The 21,357-nt window shown below is 40.8% G+C and overlaps 2 protein-coding genes across 2 annotated transcripts in view; one reads left to right on the top strand and one right to left on the bottom strand.

Annotated features, from left to right (window-relative positions):
• Positions 1-21,357, top strand: part of LOC137292078 (uncharacterized) — a 365,314-nt gene that overhangs the window by 23,346 nt on the left and 320,611 nt on the right. The window lies entirely within an intron of this gene.
• On the bottom strand, positions 12,603-17,850 carry LOC137258288 (ependymin-related protein 1-like). Its single transcript, XM_067795920.1, has 5 exons — positions 17,725-17,850; positions 16,412-16,519; positions 14,528-14,612; positions 13,829-14,002; positions 12,603-12,610 (listed from the first exon to the last, which is right to left on the bottom strand). The coding sequence occupies exons 1-5, from the start codon at positions 17,848-17,850 to the stop codon at positions 12,603-12,605; spliced, it is 501 nt and encodes a 166-aa protein (XP_067652021.1).

The following is a 21,357-nucleotide window of genomic DNA, read 5'->3' as shown; positions in this document are numbered from 1 at the left end:
ATTGTGCATCACAATATTTATAACTCTATATCTCCATTAACCTATTCTAGCTAGGAACACCTGGAAAAGTTATCAATACTTCTGTACCGTGGCTTTTTACACAGAAGAAATGCACTCCCTACTGCCTCATAAATGCATACAGTTAATATATATATAGAGAGAGGCATACAGAATAGGAAGACTGGATATCTTTATGACACTAACTCGTCACTCATGTGAAATTCCATCTCACTGGGCTAAATGTCCAGCTGCTCTAATGCCTCGTTCAGTCTGCTCTGAAGGTACGTACAACAGTCGGGGTTGATCTAAGTCAACCCGTTCTGAAAGAGTGTACAACAGCTAAGAGTTGATCTAAGTCAACCCATTTTAAAGGGCTGTACACCAGTAAGGGGTTGATGTAAGTCAATCTATTTTGAATGGATGTACAAAAGTGAAGGGTTGATCTAAGTCAACTCATTCTCAAGGGTTGTACGACAGTAAGTGGTTGATCTTAGTCAATCCGTTCTGCATGGCTGTACAACAGGCGGGGATTGATGGACATGTATATATAGCGGTGATAACTGGTTTCGAACCTGCAACCTTTTGCTTTCTATTTTTGCTGGACTACGAAGGATAGCTGTAAAGAATGAGATTGTTGGTCAGCAGGAACCATGTATTCCTCACAAGGCGGGTACTGCGGAGTCGTATTCAAGTTGCTCCATCGTTTGCGGGCTGTTCCCTCAATATTGTTCTGCTCAGTGCATCAACCCAAAACACATGCACAAACTGAAATGATACATATTTGTGCTTTACGTTCATGAAAATGAGACATATTTGTGTTTCTTACATTCATGACTGTTCATATGTTGGATAAAGGAAAGCCTTCCTTCGCGCGTTTACATTTTCTACCAAAACCTACGAGTCGTGTTTTATCCTTTACATGAAACATGGTTACACAACACCGCTGACACCGGGCACGGTTTTGTGCAGTGGACTGTACAGCCCTCTGTCACACAACCTGTCTACATGACGAAAAGAGATTTCCTGGAATCTGACATAGGTAATGTGCTACTTACGGCAACCCTGCACCACATCACCGCCAAACAAAACCTGTTTTTCGTTAAGTCCCTGCGTGTCCCGTTAATATTACTCATCAGCGTCCCGACATCGCGAGCCGCGTCATTAGCGGAAAAATATAATGGTTCATGGACGACGTATTTATTATTACACTTCCTTAGCATTATATATCACAAGACAGCTGAAGGTGTGGTTGCTATGAGCAGATACGTGTCACAGGTATTTAGACAGTTTTCAGGATTGTTATGGCTAGTCGTTTTCACATTTATCAAGAAATACTGATATTTTATATTGTTTTAACGATTTTATTTCTTAACGTGAATTCGATACATCTCGTTTAGAGATAATTATAGATATCTCCAACAAAATTCACGGCATCGCAAAATGAATTGAGGATATGTCGAAGCATATGTTAAGATATCTTAAAGAGGATATCTTGAACTGAGTAAGAGGTATCTCAAATAGAGAAAACGTATTGATAAATAGCTGGTAATCGAAATTTGCATTTTCAGGAATGTCACTAATACCGGATGAAACCATCTATTTGTCCTACATGCATGAATTCTAAAATTAATGCATATTTCTGATGATTCGACCAAGGGTAACTTCCCAATGACGTTGTTCTACGCATTATACCATGCACGACTTGGTCAATTCTCGATTCTGAATATAACTGACAAATGCAAGCGTGGAAAATATTGTCTTTGTCTCAACATTTCTGAAAATACACGCACTATAACTACTCTATCGATGCTGGTGTTGGGTCATTTTCCTGTCGAGAACGCCATCCATTGTATAATAAATGTACATATCAAGTAACAGGAGGTGTCCAACATTTTCCTCGGCGTATGTCCTCGTATCAATTTGCTGATTAAGCAAATTATCGACCTAGGTCATCCATATGGAAACTTCCCAACACACTGAAGGATAGTAGTGCGTACATCATTAGTCGAGTTTGACTGTGAGGAGTTTTCAATCCTTCAGAGTCAATCGCCTGTCTTTCTTCCTTCACACGAGACCAGTGTTACTTGTAGATTTATGATTTGAATTTAGGAATTTACCTCACTGATGTCAAAAATGAGCCTCCCTTGTTTAAGGATTATGCACCGCTTTCGATGTTTACACGGAACACAAATTGTCCTGCATGGCAAAATTCATTTATGTATACACGGTGCATTGCATGAACATATCAGTCAGTTTCTGTTGCGGAGAGACAGTTGTCTCCCTTAGTAAACGAGACCCGCTTCGAGTGGGTTTTGAATCCGAGATTTTTTCCAATCATATGCATTGGTTTGTTTCACACTAATACATCCCCCGCCGGATCTGCTGACGTGCGTAAGGTCGGGGTTATAAGTATAGGAGAAAAAACGCCTCCGAAGTTTTGGTAGAGAATGTAAACCTGAGGGGTAGGGAAATCCCGAGGGGCGTAGCCCCGAGGGATTTCCCGACCCCCGAAGGTTTACATTCTCTACCAAAACTGAGGAGAAGTTTTTTCTCTTGCTTATAAACCGTCATTTTAAATATTGCGTTATAAGGAATTAGGACCTCACTATACCGCGAACATTCGGAATGACAGCAATGTCGCAACTCTAATGCACAAGTTAGAAAACGCACGGGATTTTCACGCAGTGCACGTGTTTTTTGTGAGTGAGTCAGTTATATACCACGTGGTTACTTGAATCCGCTCATTGCTAACCATGGCAAACCAGAGCGAAGACGAAATGTTTTTAACACAGTCGCAGTTTAAGAAAGATGATGACAATGCTGCTGCTGCTGCTGCTGCTGCTGATGATGATGATGATGATTTTCTGTTCCGTTTCGCGGCACCTTTGACTGAGGAAGATATTGAAAGGAAATTATCTCGATGTGTTCCAAGAACGACAAGGTACAAAAATGATTGGGCGAAAGGAGTATTCAGGCGATGGCAAGAAGAGCGTCGGACGAGGTCAATGGATGCAAACATCGCGCTGTCGTCGTCCGTCTTGACTGAAGACTTGCTGGATATGACTGCTAAAGATATAAATACAGCCCTAAAGTATTTCCTATTCGAGGCGAGGAAAGTGGACGGGACTTGCTACCCAGCTGTTACTGTGTATGGGCTATTCACGGCAATAGCGTCACACTTGAAAGCTAACAAATCTCCTTACAATCTGATGGAAGGCGAAGAGTTCCAGGACAGCAGACAGGCACTGGACGCATGCATGCGTGAGAGGTCCACAGCTGGTCTTGGAGCAGACGTGAGAAAACCTACAGAGGTGATAACTCGAGACGAGGAGAACACTCTGTGGGAGAAGGGGGCTCTTGGAGAAGGCACGCCGCAAAAACTCCTGGACACAGTCCTCTACTTAACTGGTGAGTTGCATTTTGCATTTGATTTCCCTGTCGAAAAGTCGGATATTAGCAATTTTGGCATTTACAATCAAACCTTCACATCGAAAATAAATGTGATTAACTGGAACAAAATGCCCGACTTCACTTTGAGGCAAACCAAACCAAACAAAGTTTGGATGGATATTTTGAATCCCGTGTTAAGACCAAAATAGATAAACATTATATAATTGTGTACGGAATTTTATTTTCCAGGACTTAACTTCGCCTTGAGAGGTGGAAAGGAACATCGGAGTTTAAGACTACACCAACAACCTCAGATTACAGGCCCACATACAGACCAGAACGGCCGCAGGTACCTGCAGTATGTGGAAGACGTCTCTAAGACAAATGCCGGGGGAGTGAAAGACAGGAAACTGCAGAAGAAAAAGGTGCGAGCGTATGAAAATACCAAGAACCCGGAACGATGTTATGTGCGCCTTTTCATGAAGTACAAGTCACTTTGGTATGTATTAGATGTTTTCTGATACATTTCTGATACATGTTATACATTCTTTAGATATACCACTCATTTAATCACATCATGCGGGTGACTTGACCCATACTGCATGTAAATTGTCTTATAATTTTACTCCCTGATGATGATTGCACGCATTGGTTTAGGGGCATATAAATGACAAATGCAAACATTTCATACTTAATTGATTCTATGTCAACACAATTTAACTTTCCAGCCTACCATCTTCAACTCGAGCAAATGCGTTTTACTTCACCCCGATGAAGAAACCTAAGGATGGAAAATGGTACCTAGAGTCGCCCATGGGCCACAACACAATCCAGACAACGGTGAAGAGAATATGTGCTGAAGCCGGAATTGAAGGAAGGAAAACGAACCACTCGCTCAGATGCACTGCTGCTACCCGTCTCTACGAGGCAAACATAAGCGAGCAACAGATTTGTGAACAAACTGGTATGTAACTCAATGAATATCTGCAAAACACGAATGAAACTTGAAGTGACTGGGCCAAATTGCAATTTGGCGATTTTAAATGCTAGAACTTGTGATGTCAACATGTGTTATGGTTAACATGCCAAGATCCGGGTTCGAATCCCAATGATGGCCCCAAGCAAAGCGATTACAATATCATATAAATTGCTTTTCAAACTGTTATGTACAATTTGAAATGACTTATCAAGATGAATTCTTTTATTGTAGGTCACAAAAGCGAGGCAGTGAGGGTTTACAAGAGAACCAGTGATCAACAACAAGCAATGGCGTCAGATGTTCTCTCATGTTCAGCTCCAAAGAAAACTCAGACGTCTGCGACAGTGTCGGTTCCTACTTCAGAGGGAGATTCCGGTACAACACAAACTGTCGCTCACGGAAGTGTTACAATGACGTTCAATTTCAATTAAAACACTGTTGTCAGAGTTTTTGTTTTTCCTTTCCTGTGAATGCAGATTTCGGTGGCTGATCGCTCCAAACCGGTACTTTCGGGACGAGGGTTTACTCCTAGTAAAACCTGGGAATAGGTTTTACTTAAATCTAGTTAAACCTATTCCCAGGTTTTACATTGGGAGTAAAACCTCTTACAGGGTATTGGTGCAAGTAGAAAGGATAATGACCATTAAAGGCAGTGATCAGAATTAGGTTTATAAGAATATTGAAAACCCCATAATCCACTCTCAATCATTCTCTCAATCATTTATTGCATAAACATGAACAGCCTTGTTAAACAGGTTACTGATGATGGACTTATGTTAAATACTCGACTCAACTACAACAAGTTATATAGTCGGGTATACGGCCAGACATTGTTGACCCCACACTAATGTAGCAGCACTAACTGTAGATCCGATGCATTATCCTTTTCTGTTTATGCGGTGGATGTTAAGTTTTGCTGGATATACTGGTTGTGAGTATGTGCCATGCTTTGTTATGTAGGGTATTTGTTTTTCCGTATACCTAGACATACATTCAAAACCATGTCATAACACATATAAACGAAGTCATTTCCAAATTGTGCTAGTTAGGCGGGCTAGCTATGTCTGAAAATAAACAGCCATCACGTTAATCCCCGAAATTTGAATGTAGAAATTAAGCAAAACGATTATGCAAAATAGATGAGAATACGACATTGTCGTCATGGCGCGGGCTTCATCATTAAACTGTTAATAGGTTGAACATGGGTTAAAGTGTATTAATAGTTGGACAGAGTGATATGTTTACAAACCGATCCCATGAACATTCACTTCCCACTGACTGTGGAGATTTAGGGGCCCGGTTGTATTTTAATAGCCACAGTCTAGCGGACCACGGACTATTTAACGCACTGCCTATATACCCTCTTACTGACCAGGGTCTCACAAGTCTCAGCTTCTATTTTATTGTGGAAGAAATGGGTTTTATTACGGGTGTACTAGTAGACTACTAAAAATGGCAACAACGGGTACCCGTGGGACTATATCTGGATAATAAATACAACATGGTCGAATAGAGCGAACATTCTAATGGAGACCTTCATGTTGGTGGCCCGTCAACAATATTCGTTATTTCAATAGAATCATCATGTGCCGAATTACATTTTTAGCAGGTTCACTCCAGTTATCCACGTTAATTGACAGTTTGAACAACGACAGTTACAACAGTCGCGTATCGGGACGTGTCTGTGTGACTTGTATTCTCACCAAACACAATTTGTCTCTGAGAATAGACTACATCGTCGACAATGGATCTATGTGGCTGTGTAGGAATGCTGTTACAGGGGACAGCAGCAACATCATAACAATAGGTGAGCAGCTGCCTGTCTGCAGGTTCAGTGACCAGTTAACACAGAGCAAATAGTTCTACATTGTTCCCACTGTGACGTCATTTGACAACAGAACTGATAAAGGAATCAACGGGCCATTATTAGTTCCAACGGCCCGCTCATTTCTGAAAACAGAACGGCGGCTTCATGGTAACTCGATCCATTTTAGCTTTAACTCTATGATATATTCATCATTGTCAGGTCTATGAACACAACAGACGTGTTTGTTGTCATTATTTGATTTCTTATTCATAATGAACGATCATATCATGTTCAGATTTGAACCATCAACGGACAGCTGCTGCAACAATAACACCATTGTCACCACGAGCAACTTCTCCATCACCATCAACACCAACTTCGACGACAGATGTAGGTGAGATATCACAGATCTCTTAAACGTGATCCACGGTGTGAAGATCTATTCATGCAATTCATAACGAACGAATCATTACGAACAGTCGAAAATAACAGGCGATTGCTTTTGGACTTTCACCGCACATGTTCTATCCGCCGTGTGACCTTTGGATAGAGCAGAAACTCGACGGTTCCAAATACTACTGCTTCTTGTTGCCTTGCCTTGCGCTCGGCATGGAGGAGGCGAAGCAAGGACTGGGCAGATGAGCGTCGATATGCTGCTGTGTCACATCAATGTTTGACTGCAGCTTGGCATCTTAGAGGGTTAATACTGAACATCTGCAAAGGTCACTAGCTATCGGTCGTTGTCTTAACCTCGACCTTATACCGGATTGTAGCTCATCGCGCAGTGATACAATCATTTTGTACACTGCTGCTTTTACACCTGGGGTTCCTGGTCAGAACTGGATGCAGCTGTAGTCTGTTTGACTCCAAAGCAGGCCGATGAATTGCAGTTTAACTCGAAAACTAGGAAGTGTAAAACTCTCAATGAAACTTCATACTATCTCTGTGAATGTTTTCATAATTTCCGTCCTTAAAAATTGTTTAACAAACTATCATGAAAATATCGGCATAGTTCACTATTGTTACGAGGGAGGGGTGCAGAGAAAGGGACAGCCAGCTGTTCGAGAAGCACGCGTACAAGTGCCAGTAAAGTTATATACTCATTAACCTGTGATGTGCCGTTTTCATCCACTTGGCACAGCATGAGTTGGTATGATGGTTTGATTACGATCATTGAGTATTTTATGTTTTATTAGTTTTCGAGTATGCAAACCACGTATGCCGTTTGCTGAATCTAAAAGACCTCACTAACGCTACCAACAGCTGAGGAGCACTGTAACTTACCTTGTATCACTGTCTCATGACAACATAAACGGTTTCAGGAAAAAACCTTCGTCGATGATTCACCCTCGTTTCAGTGACTGGTCTACCAAGTCGTCTACATTGCTGTTGGAGTACCAGCTGCTGTTGCTGTTGTCAGGATGGAGGTCTTTCAAGAAAGATAAAATAGTCACAATCATTCTCTCTCTGTTTCTCTCTCTGTACTGACAAAGGATGGAGTCCTTTCAAAAAAGGTAAAATGATTCCAATCATACTCACGACACTATCTATGGTTTAGCATGCGATATATACAGTATACATTTTAATGCCACCGTTTGTATCCAGAAGGAGACATGGCATCATACAAGGGTTGCATTATAGCCATGCAGGCCAGTTATAGGCCTAATGCAATCAACAAGGTGATTGAGCTGAGTCTCCGGTAATATAACCTGAATGACTGGATACTTTCAGCATGTTGGGGCCGCAGGTTATGTTTCATAGGTGGCAGGAACTGTATTGTTACGTGTGTTATCCCATCAAGGATACAAATTTACCTAAAGCATTAATGAGTTTACAAATTAAGGTACGTATACAACATGCAGCCAGAGTAGTTGGCATTAGATCTAGAAGAAAATATCTTTGAAATGACTTCTGTTCAAGAAAACCTCTGGCAAATCGTATTATTTCCAGTTTGGCATGATAACCATGGTATTATACCTGTACCTGTCGTAAGAAATGGTTTGAATTAAGGAATTGTTCATGTCTACATATGTTTACATTTCCTCCATATCCATGGATGGAGTGTCGATAGTTTCATGCACCACATGCACTGGTCATTCAAAACCTGACAAAATCACAGTCCATACAAACTAAATATAGCTGAAACAATACAATGCCAAACGTCCAGTCGCCTGTTCACCTGTCCACATTTATGAAGGCATTTTCGTGTTATTATTTATTTGATCTGCTAAAACAACACGCTCTGTGTTTATGTTCTTTGTGTGATCGTTTAGAAGCCGGGGATACAGGACGACAGTGACCCTGACATTGTAGCTGGTACGTTTCTAAATTAGCTGCTATTTTAGTACATAACAAGCTCGTAATTAAAGTCGTCACTGTGTAAGTCGCATATATGACCTACACGTAGCTCTACTGCTTGCCCTTGTGACGTCAACGTCGACGTTGTCTCACTGTAAAAAACAGAGTAAATGTATGATTTCGTCTTCCAGTTGAAAATGACACTCACGTAGATGACACTTCATTGGACTTTGAGTTGACTCAAATGGTTTCAAGCCTTTATTCTACTTTTCATCAAACGTTCAGTAGTTGCGCACGTGTCTATGTGAATAAAACTTTGATGTACGTCCTACACTTTTCTCTGTAGTAGAGAACGACATATATGTTGATGACGGCGACTCATCAGAATGGTCTTCAGACAGTGATTACCACGAGGTCACAGGTGAGGCTCTTTGACCACAGCCAAATTACATGATGCTATAACATGGAAGGTGCTTCCTCACTGCTTCTCCAACAGTGTCTCAATATGAGAGTTTGTTTGACTAACCCAAACCTTGTCAAACAAAACATTCAAGGTTCTGTATAGTTTTCACCATCACACTGAAGTTAAGTCTTTCAATTAGACCGTTCAGAATCGTTTGACAATGGTAATCCTTATAATCATGGTGTGATTCGATTTGGCTCCGTATGTCATTTTAATGGTTGAGCTGATTTCAACAATTTTTTGAGTAATATATACTATCCAAAAGAGAAACGCATAAACGAGAAATCTGTTGCGAAAATGTTGTATTTTCAAACATGTATGACTCGTTCACAGATAGATGTTAGTGCATGAAATTTTACACCAGTTTAGAAGAAGGAATGTCTATACAACCAAGTGGATACTGTTAGATAACGGAGACGTTGAACGCGATGGTGACGACGTAGCACGACCCCAACTTGGGGTTTTCTGTCTCTCAGTTCAATTTCTTTCAAACCGTTCCGTACAGTTTGACCTGATATCTGAAGTACAGGCACCCTAGCTGCTGTGCTCTGACTCGTGGCAGTAGGATATCACGCAACTGTAATACCCGGATGTACCGATCTTTGGCTGCATTGGTATCTCGAGGTCTGCCTGTACGGGGACGGTCATTTATTATACATGTTTGGTTGCAACGAGCTACAAGACATGGTATCTCGCTCAGATTAACATTCAGACGCCTGGTAACAGAATATTGGTAATCTCCAGCATGCATTCTTTCAGTGGCGATGTTCCGTGTTGCAGAGTCAAGACGTGTCGTACATGTAGTGGTTTGACCTTGAAACTCCTTAAAAACGAATGCCAATTTCTGAAAGTAATCTGGATTTTATTGCCGGGCAATGAATGCTCTTTGCCGCACAATTTCAACTGGGAGATGATTTCTGTTGCGTTGTGGCGATGCCATTTCTGATCCTTGTTAGAAATCTCATCAAAATCAACATTTTCAGCTTGTCTATTTTTTACTTGCACAGGTGTGAAAAATCATGTTATGAACACTTTTGTTAATATTTGACGATTGTTTGAACACTACAGGTAATGAACAGATTTTGTAAAATACAAATCGCCTATGTGTTTCTTATATGAAACAGTATATCCCTTAGTTAATGGCGTGCCTCCTTATTTCAAGACAAGTCCCGAAGTGAGGCAGATCCTAAACACTAATTATGAGCCAAGCTAAGAGGACAAGCTTGGAGGTAACAAACCATATTAGAGAGAACCGTGGCTTCGACACATGATTATAGGAACCTGGCACACAAAAGGACGCGACACGTTCATCTACAGAGTCGTCAATATCTAAGTCAGCGGTGCCTGGGGATCAGTTTAATACTGTCGGTTTAATGTACTGTTGGTCCAAATGTGGAGTAACTTGAGGCATATCGTAAAATATTTTGTAGTTCAGTTTTCAAAACGATGAACGATGGCTCAATGACGAGAGACTGTGAGCATAGCAGTGTATCATACCAGCTTCCGATTGCTTATTATCAGACTACCCTAAATGTGTATTTTATTTAACAGACGTTCAGGTGAAGAACCCAAAGTCCGATGTGGAGGAAATTATAGAGGAATTACTCGTAAATATGGAAGATCTGTAAATCTGCCCGACATGCGTCTGTGAGCAAATGAGAAGCATAACATTATTTCTAATCTGTGGAGTTGTTCAATCTTTGCTCTATCAGCGACATTCAGACAACGTATGATATAGTTTGTTTTTTTATATGTGATCATATTTTGAGCTATAGATGAAACATGCCCAATTCTGTGTAAACTTACGTTAGCTTTACAGCATCTACTACTATCATCAGGATACAAAACGCTGTAGGACCCAACGATTGGGAACACGTTGGGTAGCATGTGCTGCAATTAGGTGTGGAGGTTTAGGAAAGTGTAGCAATAAAATTTTGGTAGACTAAGTTATTGTGTGAAATTTCATTGTTGTTACACAAAAGACGCAAAATGGCAGACCTTCTTAGTCTTTTCACGAAGTGACTGACATGTTTAGTCATTTCACGATTTGACTGATTTCACAATCAGACTGCAACTGACTTCACTGACTGACTGTGACATGGAATGTTCATACTGACATTGTCGCATATATAAAACAAGAAGATAAAGTTGAAATACGTTTGGCAAACGTTTTCAGATGGTTTAATCTATACCTGCGTCTTCTTGCCGCTAGTCAGTAACTGACACAGGCAGTAGCAGTATGACGTCACACAGGAACCCATGACACCATGCCGACAATAGCATTGAATCCTGTGGACACGTCATGCTTTACCATTCAGTTTATATCCAGATTTTATAATTAAACATAATTCTTCCATGAGTAAAACATTACAATTGAGTTCATATATCAGAAAAACCCTGAACTTGACATTAGCACATTTGTTAAAGAGTCCACTGAGAAGAACTGTACGATAGGTACAGCTATTACAGAGAACACCTAGATAAATGTGGTAATATCAGCTTGAATGTTCGAAATTGGTTAGTTTTGTACACATGCATATGTGCGTGTGCGTGTGCGTGTGCGTGTGCGTGTGCGTGTGCGTGTGTGTGACAAATTCTAGTCTTGACAAATATCAGTTTTATGAAGCCCTCCCAATCTGGTGTCACTTTGAACAGTATTCAAGTTACATCACAGCTGCTCGACTGTTTTATATCATGATATATACTCTGCGTCATTAATTAAGGGTCAAGGTATTGGTATCACTGTTTCTTACAAGTTGTAAAATCTTCTTTTCTGTTTGAAACATATATAACTGAATGAAAACTTTCTTAATAGAAATGGCATTATTACCTTTTTTAACATTCGATACATTCTGATACAAATGGCACATTTTTTATTCGAATTGTCAAATTATGCAGATGGGATATCCATCTGCCACTTAGTATCAATATTTTGCACATGCATGTGGCTCGATCCATGGAAAGTGGAGAACAATACACATGCACTGGTGCTTTTTCATTGCCGTTCACAGGTTAGGTTCGTGTTTGAAATTGCAGCTTAAAATGATACCTTTTTTGACACTCGTTGAGAAGGAGTTCGGGTGTTGGACGTTTGGAATGTGGTCAATGTTTGTATGGTATCGGTCATAGTTTGGGTAGGGATAACTCCCACTGGACATACTCCACTGCAGGTGGTCGACGGCATATGGTTATGCATGGCTTTTATGGTCGACTCCCTTTATTGCAAGACGACAGGTGCCTTTTGCGATGTGCTTGTGGTAAAGAGCCTGTGAGAAGGTGCTTATGGTAGAGTATGTGTGGTAAAGAGTCGGTGACAAGGTGCCTATTGTAGTGTGCTTGTGGTAAAGAGCCTGTGACAAGAAGAGGCTATAACGAATAGAGCCACTGGAACAACAACTAGATCAGCTAGAACACCTGCAACGGCTAGATTTGGAGTGGCTATAATAATCATAGAAACTAGAACAGGAACACTATACATTTAATAATCGTGCTTTTTATTTGACGATAAAAGATGATAGAGAAGTTTGAAAATTTAAAAAAAAAATCTTTGAACTTTAATTGACAAAAAGGACCAAATATCATCGAAGTGCATTTTGCAAATGAAGTGGCCAATGGCTTAGACTTAGACCACATGGAAACTATGTAGAAGCTTCTTGAAGGTTTTGTTAGGACCCTGGAAGACAAAGACCAATTATTAATATCACGAACTCACTGTATGCTTGCATATCGAAATACCCAGTGGTTACCAATCGTGGCGAATCACGTCCTACTGTAGACTAATTTTTAGTCTCTGAATATTTAATTTTTATAGTCACACACGAACTCATTTAAATTAAGAAGGAGCTACAGGGTGACCAGAGATCCTGAACCTGAGAAAATCTGGACTTGCTTCATATGAAGCTTCAGCATTACAGAAAGGGCTGGGCAGTAGATTAAACAATGTGGTCGAGGGACTGCGAGGTAGACTTGTCCTTCTGGTATACTAATTACAGACACCTTTATCTCCTGTAAGGAAATCAGACATCTGCAGACCTAACCGATATTTCTGTCACTGATGGTCCAAGGATTGATCATTTTTCAGATGATGTAATTATCGATAGAGAATACACGATAATAATTGTGTTCTTACCTCGACCTTCTTAACAGTAAATCGGAGGAGAGAAGATAGTGTTGTCTCGTAAGCCGGGGAAGATGTTATTGTAGCCGATCGATAAAAAGGAGTTACCTGAAACACACACACAGTTGGTTAGAATAGTCGGATTTCGAATTGCGTAGATTGATGTTCATTTTGTTAATTTCTGGATTGTACATATTCGATTATTTTCAGAAAGCTCGTATTCATCTGGGATACTGCTAAGCGCGGTCTTAAACAACTACAAACAAACAAACATAAAATCGCATGGTCCAAACACTGTGTGGTGAGCTTGGAAGCATCATCGGGTGGTGGTTGACATGTCCAAACACTGCTCTGGACGTGATGAACTGGAGGGTCGGGTCTACAGTTGCTTACTTAAAGGTGAAAACAAACAAGTCAAGGTCACCTTGTCAATGAGTGAGAGAGTTTGGTGCGTGTGTGCACCTACCGGCATTGATCAAGGTGACCTTGTGAGTCAGTGAGGTTGTTACGCATGTGCGCCTTCCAACACTGATGAAGCTGAGTTTGTGAATGAGTGAGTTTGTTGCGCGTGTGCACCTACAAGTACTGGTCAAGGTGACCACCTCGAGTGGATGAGTGGATGAGTGGATGAGTGAGTTTGTTTCGTGTGTGTGCACCTACCGGCACTGGTGAAGGTGACCGTGTGAGTGAGTTTGTTGCTTGTGTGCACCTACAAGTACTGGTCAAGTTGACCCTGTAAGTGGATGAGTGAGTTTGTTGTGTGTATACACCTACCGGCAATGGTCGAGGTGACCTTGTGAGTGATGACTGGGATACATATGTCATCTGACACGATGGCTGTGTATTTGGAGGTGACGCCATCTTTGGTTCTGACGTAGCTGTATCCTCTGGTGTCAATGACCTTTGTGCCAAACCCGAAGGAGAAGGGTCCAAAGAAATAAGCACCATCTGAAATATATTAAATGGGCTTGGTTATACAGCTAAACTGTGACACGTTTCTGTATTCGTTATGTTAGAAGATGTGTTTCAATGACAAGGAGAAATAATCAATGATTCTAATGTCCTTTAATGAACAAGGCAATCGTTCACACAAACATTTCACAATTCGTCACTCTTCTTGTCATGTTATATCTATTGTAAGATCTGCTTGGGACACAATAAGTCTGGTGTCACGTCATCACACACCTGGGCCTAGATTTTCGAAGCTCTCACAGCGGCAAGATAGTCGTAAGTGCCATACTTTAACATTGACTTGCGCTAGGAGAGCTTCGTAAATCTGGACTTTGTACGTACCAGAAGACACTGAGGTCAACAGTCATGTCATCACCCACCTGCATGTACCAAAGAGACACTGAGGTCTACGGTCATTTCATCACACACCTGTATGTACAAAAGGGACACTGAAGTCTACCCTTGTCTCAGTCCATACACACATGTACATGTTAGGTTGACATATATTATTCTGGTAAGTACCTGGAACACATGTATCTTGGAACTCTTCTTTCATGGCGAAAGTCTCGCAGAGTCTCTTCTGGGGGTTAATGCGGTAGCCCACATTCTGAAACATCAAACTTGCTGTGATATGTGAAGTAACCACCCATCCTCAACCCTACAAAGCATGTGAAGACAAGGAAGCAGAGATTCATCACACTGACAGATAAGGAATGAACAATATCCACCTCTCACACCTTTATATTGGGACAGAGTGAGACAGTCTTTACTATCAAACAGTATTAACAAATAGTTTTAGATATTACAAAATCAAGTTACCAAATGACAGTAATATAATTACACTATCACATATGTTTGTTTAAAACAAGCATGTAACTATAAAAACACATCTCGATATCATATACGTGAAAAACGGACTAGAGATCGCAACAACTGAAAGTAGATTACGACTTACAGAAATTCTGCTACCTTCATGGACCTGCGCAGGAGTGAAGGCACCCTTTAGGTGCCATCCTGCTGCAACATGACGCTGAGTTCCTGTATTTGAATAGGAGCAGGATGATCTCGAACATGTCGACCCTGTAGTGTCGCCATTCAAATCGCCATCAGCAATAATGAGGTGTATTAATATTATGGGTGCGTCAGCGAGTGAGTGAGTGAGTGTGTGAGTTCCGTTTTACACCGCTTTTAGCAATATCACGACGAAGGACACCAGAAACTGGCTTCACATTTTGTACCCATGCGACGAATCGAACCCGGGTCCTCGGCGTGACGAGCCAAAGCTTTAACCACCAGACTACCCTAACGACCCTAGTTCTCCTATGAGTTGTGACTACACCATATACATGGTGTACCTCCACAGAACTATTGTTGGTTGTTGCATGGATGTCAGAGGTTCAGGGGTTCATTCTATAGTGAGGATCAACAATTCATAAGTACACAGCACCGGGCATATGTTAACGAATTGAGGGCACACAAGCAATTTCAGACGATGAGCACCGAATGTGTCAGCATTCTGCATTGATGCAGGCCTGTCACCTTCGGTTTTGTGAGTCACTGAGGTCACTAAATTTGGTAAACGTTATAGGGATGATAATTCCCTATCAGAGGAAGGACTTGACTGAATTCCTGGGACGTTGTTGGGTTATTCAGATGACGCCGTAAGCGTCTCTCCATTTCATCCCAGACGTGTTCCGTTGGTGACAGATTAGGGAATCCTGCTCACCGGGCTAACACATTAACACTGGTCCAATTAAGATACTGCTGTACCGCTAGGTCAAGGTGTCGTCTGGTGTTAGTGTGTTCTGCTGTGTCGTTCACACGCAGAAACGGTAAATCAGCGACTAGCAAAATCTCATTTCGGCACCTCAAAGCGTTCGTTCAAGCTACCCTCAATTACAATCTTTGCTACAGCCGTTTTCCTACACTAGATCATAATGCATCTGCCTCTGTAACAACTCCCCCTACAGAACACAAGACCTGACATAAAGTTCCTATGTGTGCCTATGGACCCTAGCTGGATTTACTCCCTCCATTGAGCAGCTGGTTTTTGCACTGAAGCTATCAGATAAAAATACGGTAGATCAAAATCTTCGTCGAATGTTTTGGGACTTACGTATTCTCTCAGGAGGACAAGAATTGTACAATATCCTATTTCCCCTTTCTACAATCACAATGCATGTCCCTAGTTACCTTTCTATATCCACGATACACATTCCCAGGTGCCAGTCTCAATACCAATCAACTAGTTGTAGTATTTAATAGCAATAGTAGTAGTAGTAGTAGTAGTAGTAGTAGTAGTAGTAGTAGTAGTAGCAGTAGTAGTAGTAGTAGTAGTAGTAGTAGTAGTAGTGGACAAGGAGAAGGAAGAGGACGGGAAAAATATATTCAGGCTTAATCTCCCACCTTTCTGTAGTCGTAGATGACCTTGAAGGTGTTAACGTTACCGCTAGTGTAATTGCCTTCGACAGCGTACCTCCCGTTCAGAGCGTCATAGGAAACAGACTGTAGGCCCTGAAATTTCATACACAAGAATAAATCGTATTGTACCTCTAGCCTTCAAGTTAACCGTCCTCTAGCCGTGTCACATGATCCACGTGGAAAATATAAAATCCACAAGTATATGCGCCATTAGTATCTTCTCAAAACAAACAGTTGCATGATTAAAAAATGGTACTTAATTTGCTAATAATCGCCACGAGTAATGTCACTGCTTACGTCGCAGTGGAGGAATGTTCTCGACATTCTTATTAACCAAAGATAATGATTTCTTTATAATGCCTCAGTATCCTATCTTTATGCATCCTTGAACAGGAAAATATTACTACCCTGAATTATACATATAAATGCAATTAAATTGTTTTATCGCAAGAAAATCCTGGTTAATTAATTAAAGTGATTTTTTAAGGTCAGATGGTGTTCACATTGGAGCTTACAACGAAAAACCTCAAATAACAATAATAACCACTGCAGATTATGTAACAAACAGTAACAGAATTGTGTCAATAAATTATGACCAGTGAAGTTTGATATTCAACTTCAGACATGCCCCTGCGATACATAACATGATGTCTGACACATTTTCCAATAATGGCTAGCCATCAGAACCACGATGGCATCGGGGGCTAGTAATAAAACAATGGAATACATTTCAGACAGAGATAGCTGATCGGAGGCAACGACAGACACCGACTGTGTCGCCTTTACAAGTGAGTTGGCTGAAGTGAAACCAGCGAACATGGATACGGACATTGCCAAACCTGGAAGCCAGCTTCATTTACTATTATGAATACAGGTACGGATGTTGCCAAAGGTAGGAGCCAGCATCATCTACCATTATAAACATAGATACGAATGCTGCCAAATAGCAGGTGGCTAAATCTTGTTCAATCATGAATATAGATACGAATGCTGCCAAATAGCAGGTGGCCGCATCTTGTACAATCATGAATATAGATACGAATGCTGCCAAATAGCAGGTGGCTACATCTTGTTCAATCATGAATATAGATACGAATGCTGGCAAATAAGAGGTGGCCTCATCTTCTACAATCATGAATAAGTACTTCAGTGACAGAAGCCAGAGCGACATCACCTAGAATCATATACATGGATATGGTGAAAACAAACCTTAACTCATAATGAACACGAACAGGGATTTGAACTACGATTTTAAACGGCCTTGTCTAACCACTCATCAATACTGCGTGATTACACACCTCATACGCCCCGTCGGGGTCGACACGTGTGACAAACTGGTACGCCTCCCACTGTGACGGGGGACAGCAGATGCTGCCGAGTGCAGTACTTGCCAGCCCAGCAAGAAGTAACGCCAACAAAGTCATTGCCATTTCACCAGGTCCTCAGCCGATCACCGTGAGTTGTGAGAGCGTAAGTGGTTGATCTCTACGAACCAGGGCCATTTTATAGCACATTACATTGCCTAACCCGATACACCACTCCTCCTGTCTTATATAAGACTATGTGATGAATAGCTTACCTATTTACACTAAGAGTACTTTCACACACTTGTATCGAAATGTGGAATTACTTGCATAAAAAACAAGCAAACAAATAAACAAAAAAAGTTCAGATACTTGTCAAAGGTAAAAAAAACCCTGACATTTCTTTTCTTGGGGTAGCCGAGTGGTTAAAGCATTGGCTCGTCACGTCGAAGACCCGGTCTCGAGTTCCCACATGGGTACAGTGTGTAAAGCCCATTTCTGATCATGTACAGTGATTCTGTACAGTGATGTTTCTGGAGTAATACTAAGAGCGGCGTAAAACCAAACTCACTCGCTCACTCACTCACAATCTTTTGTCAAATATGAGATATGTCCAATGCAAATTCTAAATATACCATGGCAATGACAACTTCAGTACATGACGATACGTACAATTACGCACCACGAAGGTGCACGCTTAGAGCGTTACAATCTGTTCATTGAAGTCAACTTTGTGTGCAGACTCTTTCAGTGTTTTCTCAACCACTTATAGACCCGTTAAGGTCCCGGGGTAGAATAGGTCTTCAGCAACATAAGAGGTAAGAGGCGACTAACGGGATCGGGTGGTCAAACTTGCTGTATTGGCTGACACATGTCATCGGTTCCCAACTGCGCAGATCGATGCTCATGTTGTTGGTCACTGGATTGTCTGGTCCAGACTCGATTATTTACTGACCGCTGCCGTATGGCTGGAATATTGCTGAGTGCGGCGTAAAACTAAATTCACTCACTCACTCACTCGCTCTTTGTGTCACTTGTGTTTGAACTAAACGAATTCTGGATACATGTTATGTGATTTTTTTATATTGTAGTGATGTAGCATTATAACGTGCAGGAAAAAACGAACATATTGTGAGTTTGTGTGGACAACAGTGTTTGCCAGCTGGCCATCAAGGGCCTGCTGCTGCCTGCAGACTATAAAATCTACAGGCTCTGAATGAAATACGCAAGCCCGTTTTGTGAAACAAAAATTAATTAAAAAAATAGACTTTACACAGGCTCACACAGTTTTTACGAAACTCAGTCAGTAAACCTATGGCGCAGAGACGTTTTTATTTGTTTGAAAGATGGTTATAAAGATACTAGTATTCCTTTGCGCACAGCGCTGAAATGAAACTAAGTTATCGTAACATCGAACGCTCTTGGACAATCATTCTCTTTGCGTAGCAAAGATCACCTAACTACCTATTCTCGAAACGTTCGCGTCCTTACGAACTTCTTAAACCCAGTCTTGGGTAACAGGTTGGTTATGATCAAAATTAAGAATTCATAGGGGTAGGAAAGTTTCGAGAATATGGGCCCTGCAGTTACTAGATGACCAGAGCAAACACAATGGTCACCTGCTGGACACAGGAAGAACAAAATCCAAGCACGAACCCACCCTGTACATGACCTAGCGTGTGGATATGACCCGGCATACATGACGTTCGTCCCTCGCTGCCACATACCTGCAATTACACAAGCATCAAACTGTGAGACAATCAAACTATGAATTGATGGTTTGATACCTTTGTCAACGTTTGCTTGCGAAGGAGAGATAATCAGAAAGATAACACAACTTGCAGGCATTAGTTACTTCTCCACAGGAGAAAGTACATATTTGAACTTGTCACTAAAAGTACACCTTGGACAGCCATGATGGATGGTTGCCGGTTATCTAGGTTGGTAAATTAAGTACGCCTTGACATGGTAGAATGTTGAGTATTTCCTCCCTATTCACGTAACAAGTTAAAAGTTGGGTTTATAGGCCAGTGGCTCGGTCGTTGCTTGTCTCCCATTAACGATGTCACTTGTAGCAAACAATCTCTTAAACCTCTTGATGTTTCAAGTCGAAGTTTATCAGGTGAGCAACCAATGTTGGGTATTGGTGATAAGTTTTCTTCAGAATATGTTAGAGATTATAGGCGTCACGTAATAGGTCTTTTCGCTGTTGTCACACACATATTCTACACGTTCTCAGGCCTACTTACTCATCTGTACCACCAGATAATGTGAAAACAAATCATATTTACTAACCACATGTTCACTGAACATATTTGAAATTGCTCTGGTCAATGTTCAGAATTAGATTAAGCAAAGGTCCAAGCGTTTGTGTTAGCAGCGCGACTCACACCGATTTACTGCAAGTTTACGCAAAATGACGAGTAATGTATATTTTTCTCCAAAAAAGGGTCCCACCGACCCTGACACATACTAAGACACAGTATATCCTCATTTATCTCAATGTTCATTACTAATAACAAATTGTACGATAAGTGATAACTTTCTATAGAAATTCACAAACAACATCAGTATGTGCAGGGACTGAAATGATAGTACGGAAGCCTTTTTATACGGATTGAATTTTCAAAATGCTATGTTGAATTTTCAAGATAGCAAGATGAATTTTCAACATACTAAGTTGAATTTTCATGATACATAGTGTCGAATAATAGCGAAGCGTGGCCCTAATAGGCTTCCGTACTGGACAGTTAAGATCCTATGTTGAAATTTCAAGATACTAGATAGTATGTTGAAATTTCAAGATATTATGACTTTGTTAAACTTTCAAGATAGATAGTATGTTGAAATTTTAAGATTCTAAGTTGAAATTTCAAGAGACTAAGCTGAAATTTCAAGATGGTATGTTGAAATTGCAAGTTAAAAATAAATCTGATGGCCCCAAAAGGCTTCCGTACAAAACAGATACAAAGTTTCCAAAGTGAGAGTCATTTAATACATGTTGACACACTTGAAAGTTCAAATTGCTAAAATGGTGACAGTAATGGCCTAGTAAGGCAAAACTAACGCTGTACTTCCAATGATATCATTCAGTAAGAAAATCATTCAACAAAATTCTGATGCAAAACTTTCAACTTTTTCGTCAACGACAAAGTACCTAATTTTCTGTTCAAAGTGGGTGACCGCCCCTGACGTCACGTCCACGTTCTCTTTATTTCAAACAACAACCAGCCGACTCCCAGTAGCGCAGAGCATCCATAGAGAAAAACTGGGTTTGCAGGGCATTCTAGTCGATAAATGGCACTTGGCGTCATTCGTTTATTGTCTGTGCATTTCGTTGTAAACTATCAGAAATTGTTTTGGTTGGTTGCAAAACAATTGTCAAAACTATTAGGAATACGATCAAAATAAATCATGGAACTTTGTGATCTCTGACATAGCAACTCGAACGCAGCTATTCATTTCCCAGTAACAAACCAGCGTATCTTTCTATTCAGGACCCAGATTTTCAAAGCTCTCTAGGCGCTAAGATGGTCTTTAGTCCCATACATTAACATTGACTTACGGTTATCGTAGTGCTAAGACAGCTCCGAAAATCTAGGGCGAATTCTTTGAATGTCTGACAGT

The sequence above is a fragment of the Haliotis asinina genome, chromosome 1 (assembly GCF_037392515.1).
Source record: "Haliotis asinina isolate JCU_RB_2024 chromosome 1, JCU_Hal_asi_v2, whole genome shotgun sequence".
NCBI lineage: Eukaryota > Metazoa > Mollusca > Gastropoda > Lepetellida > Haliotidae > Haliotis > Haliotis asinina.
Note: the sequence above shows the minus strand (reverse complement) of the source record. Positions and strands in the feature narration are given on the sequence as shown.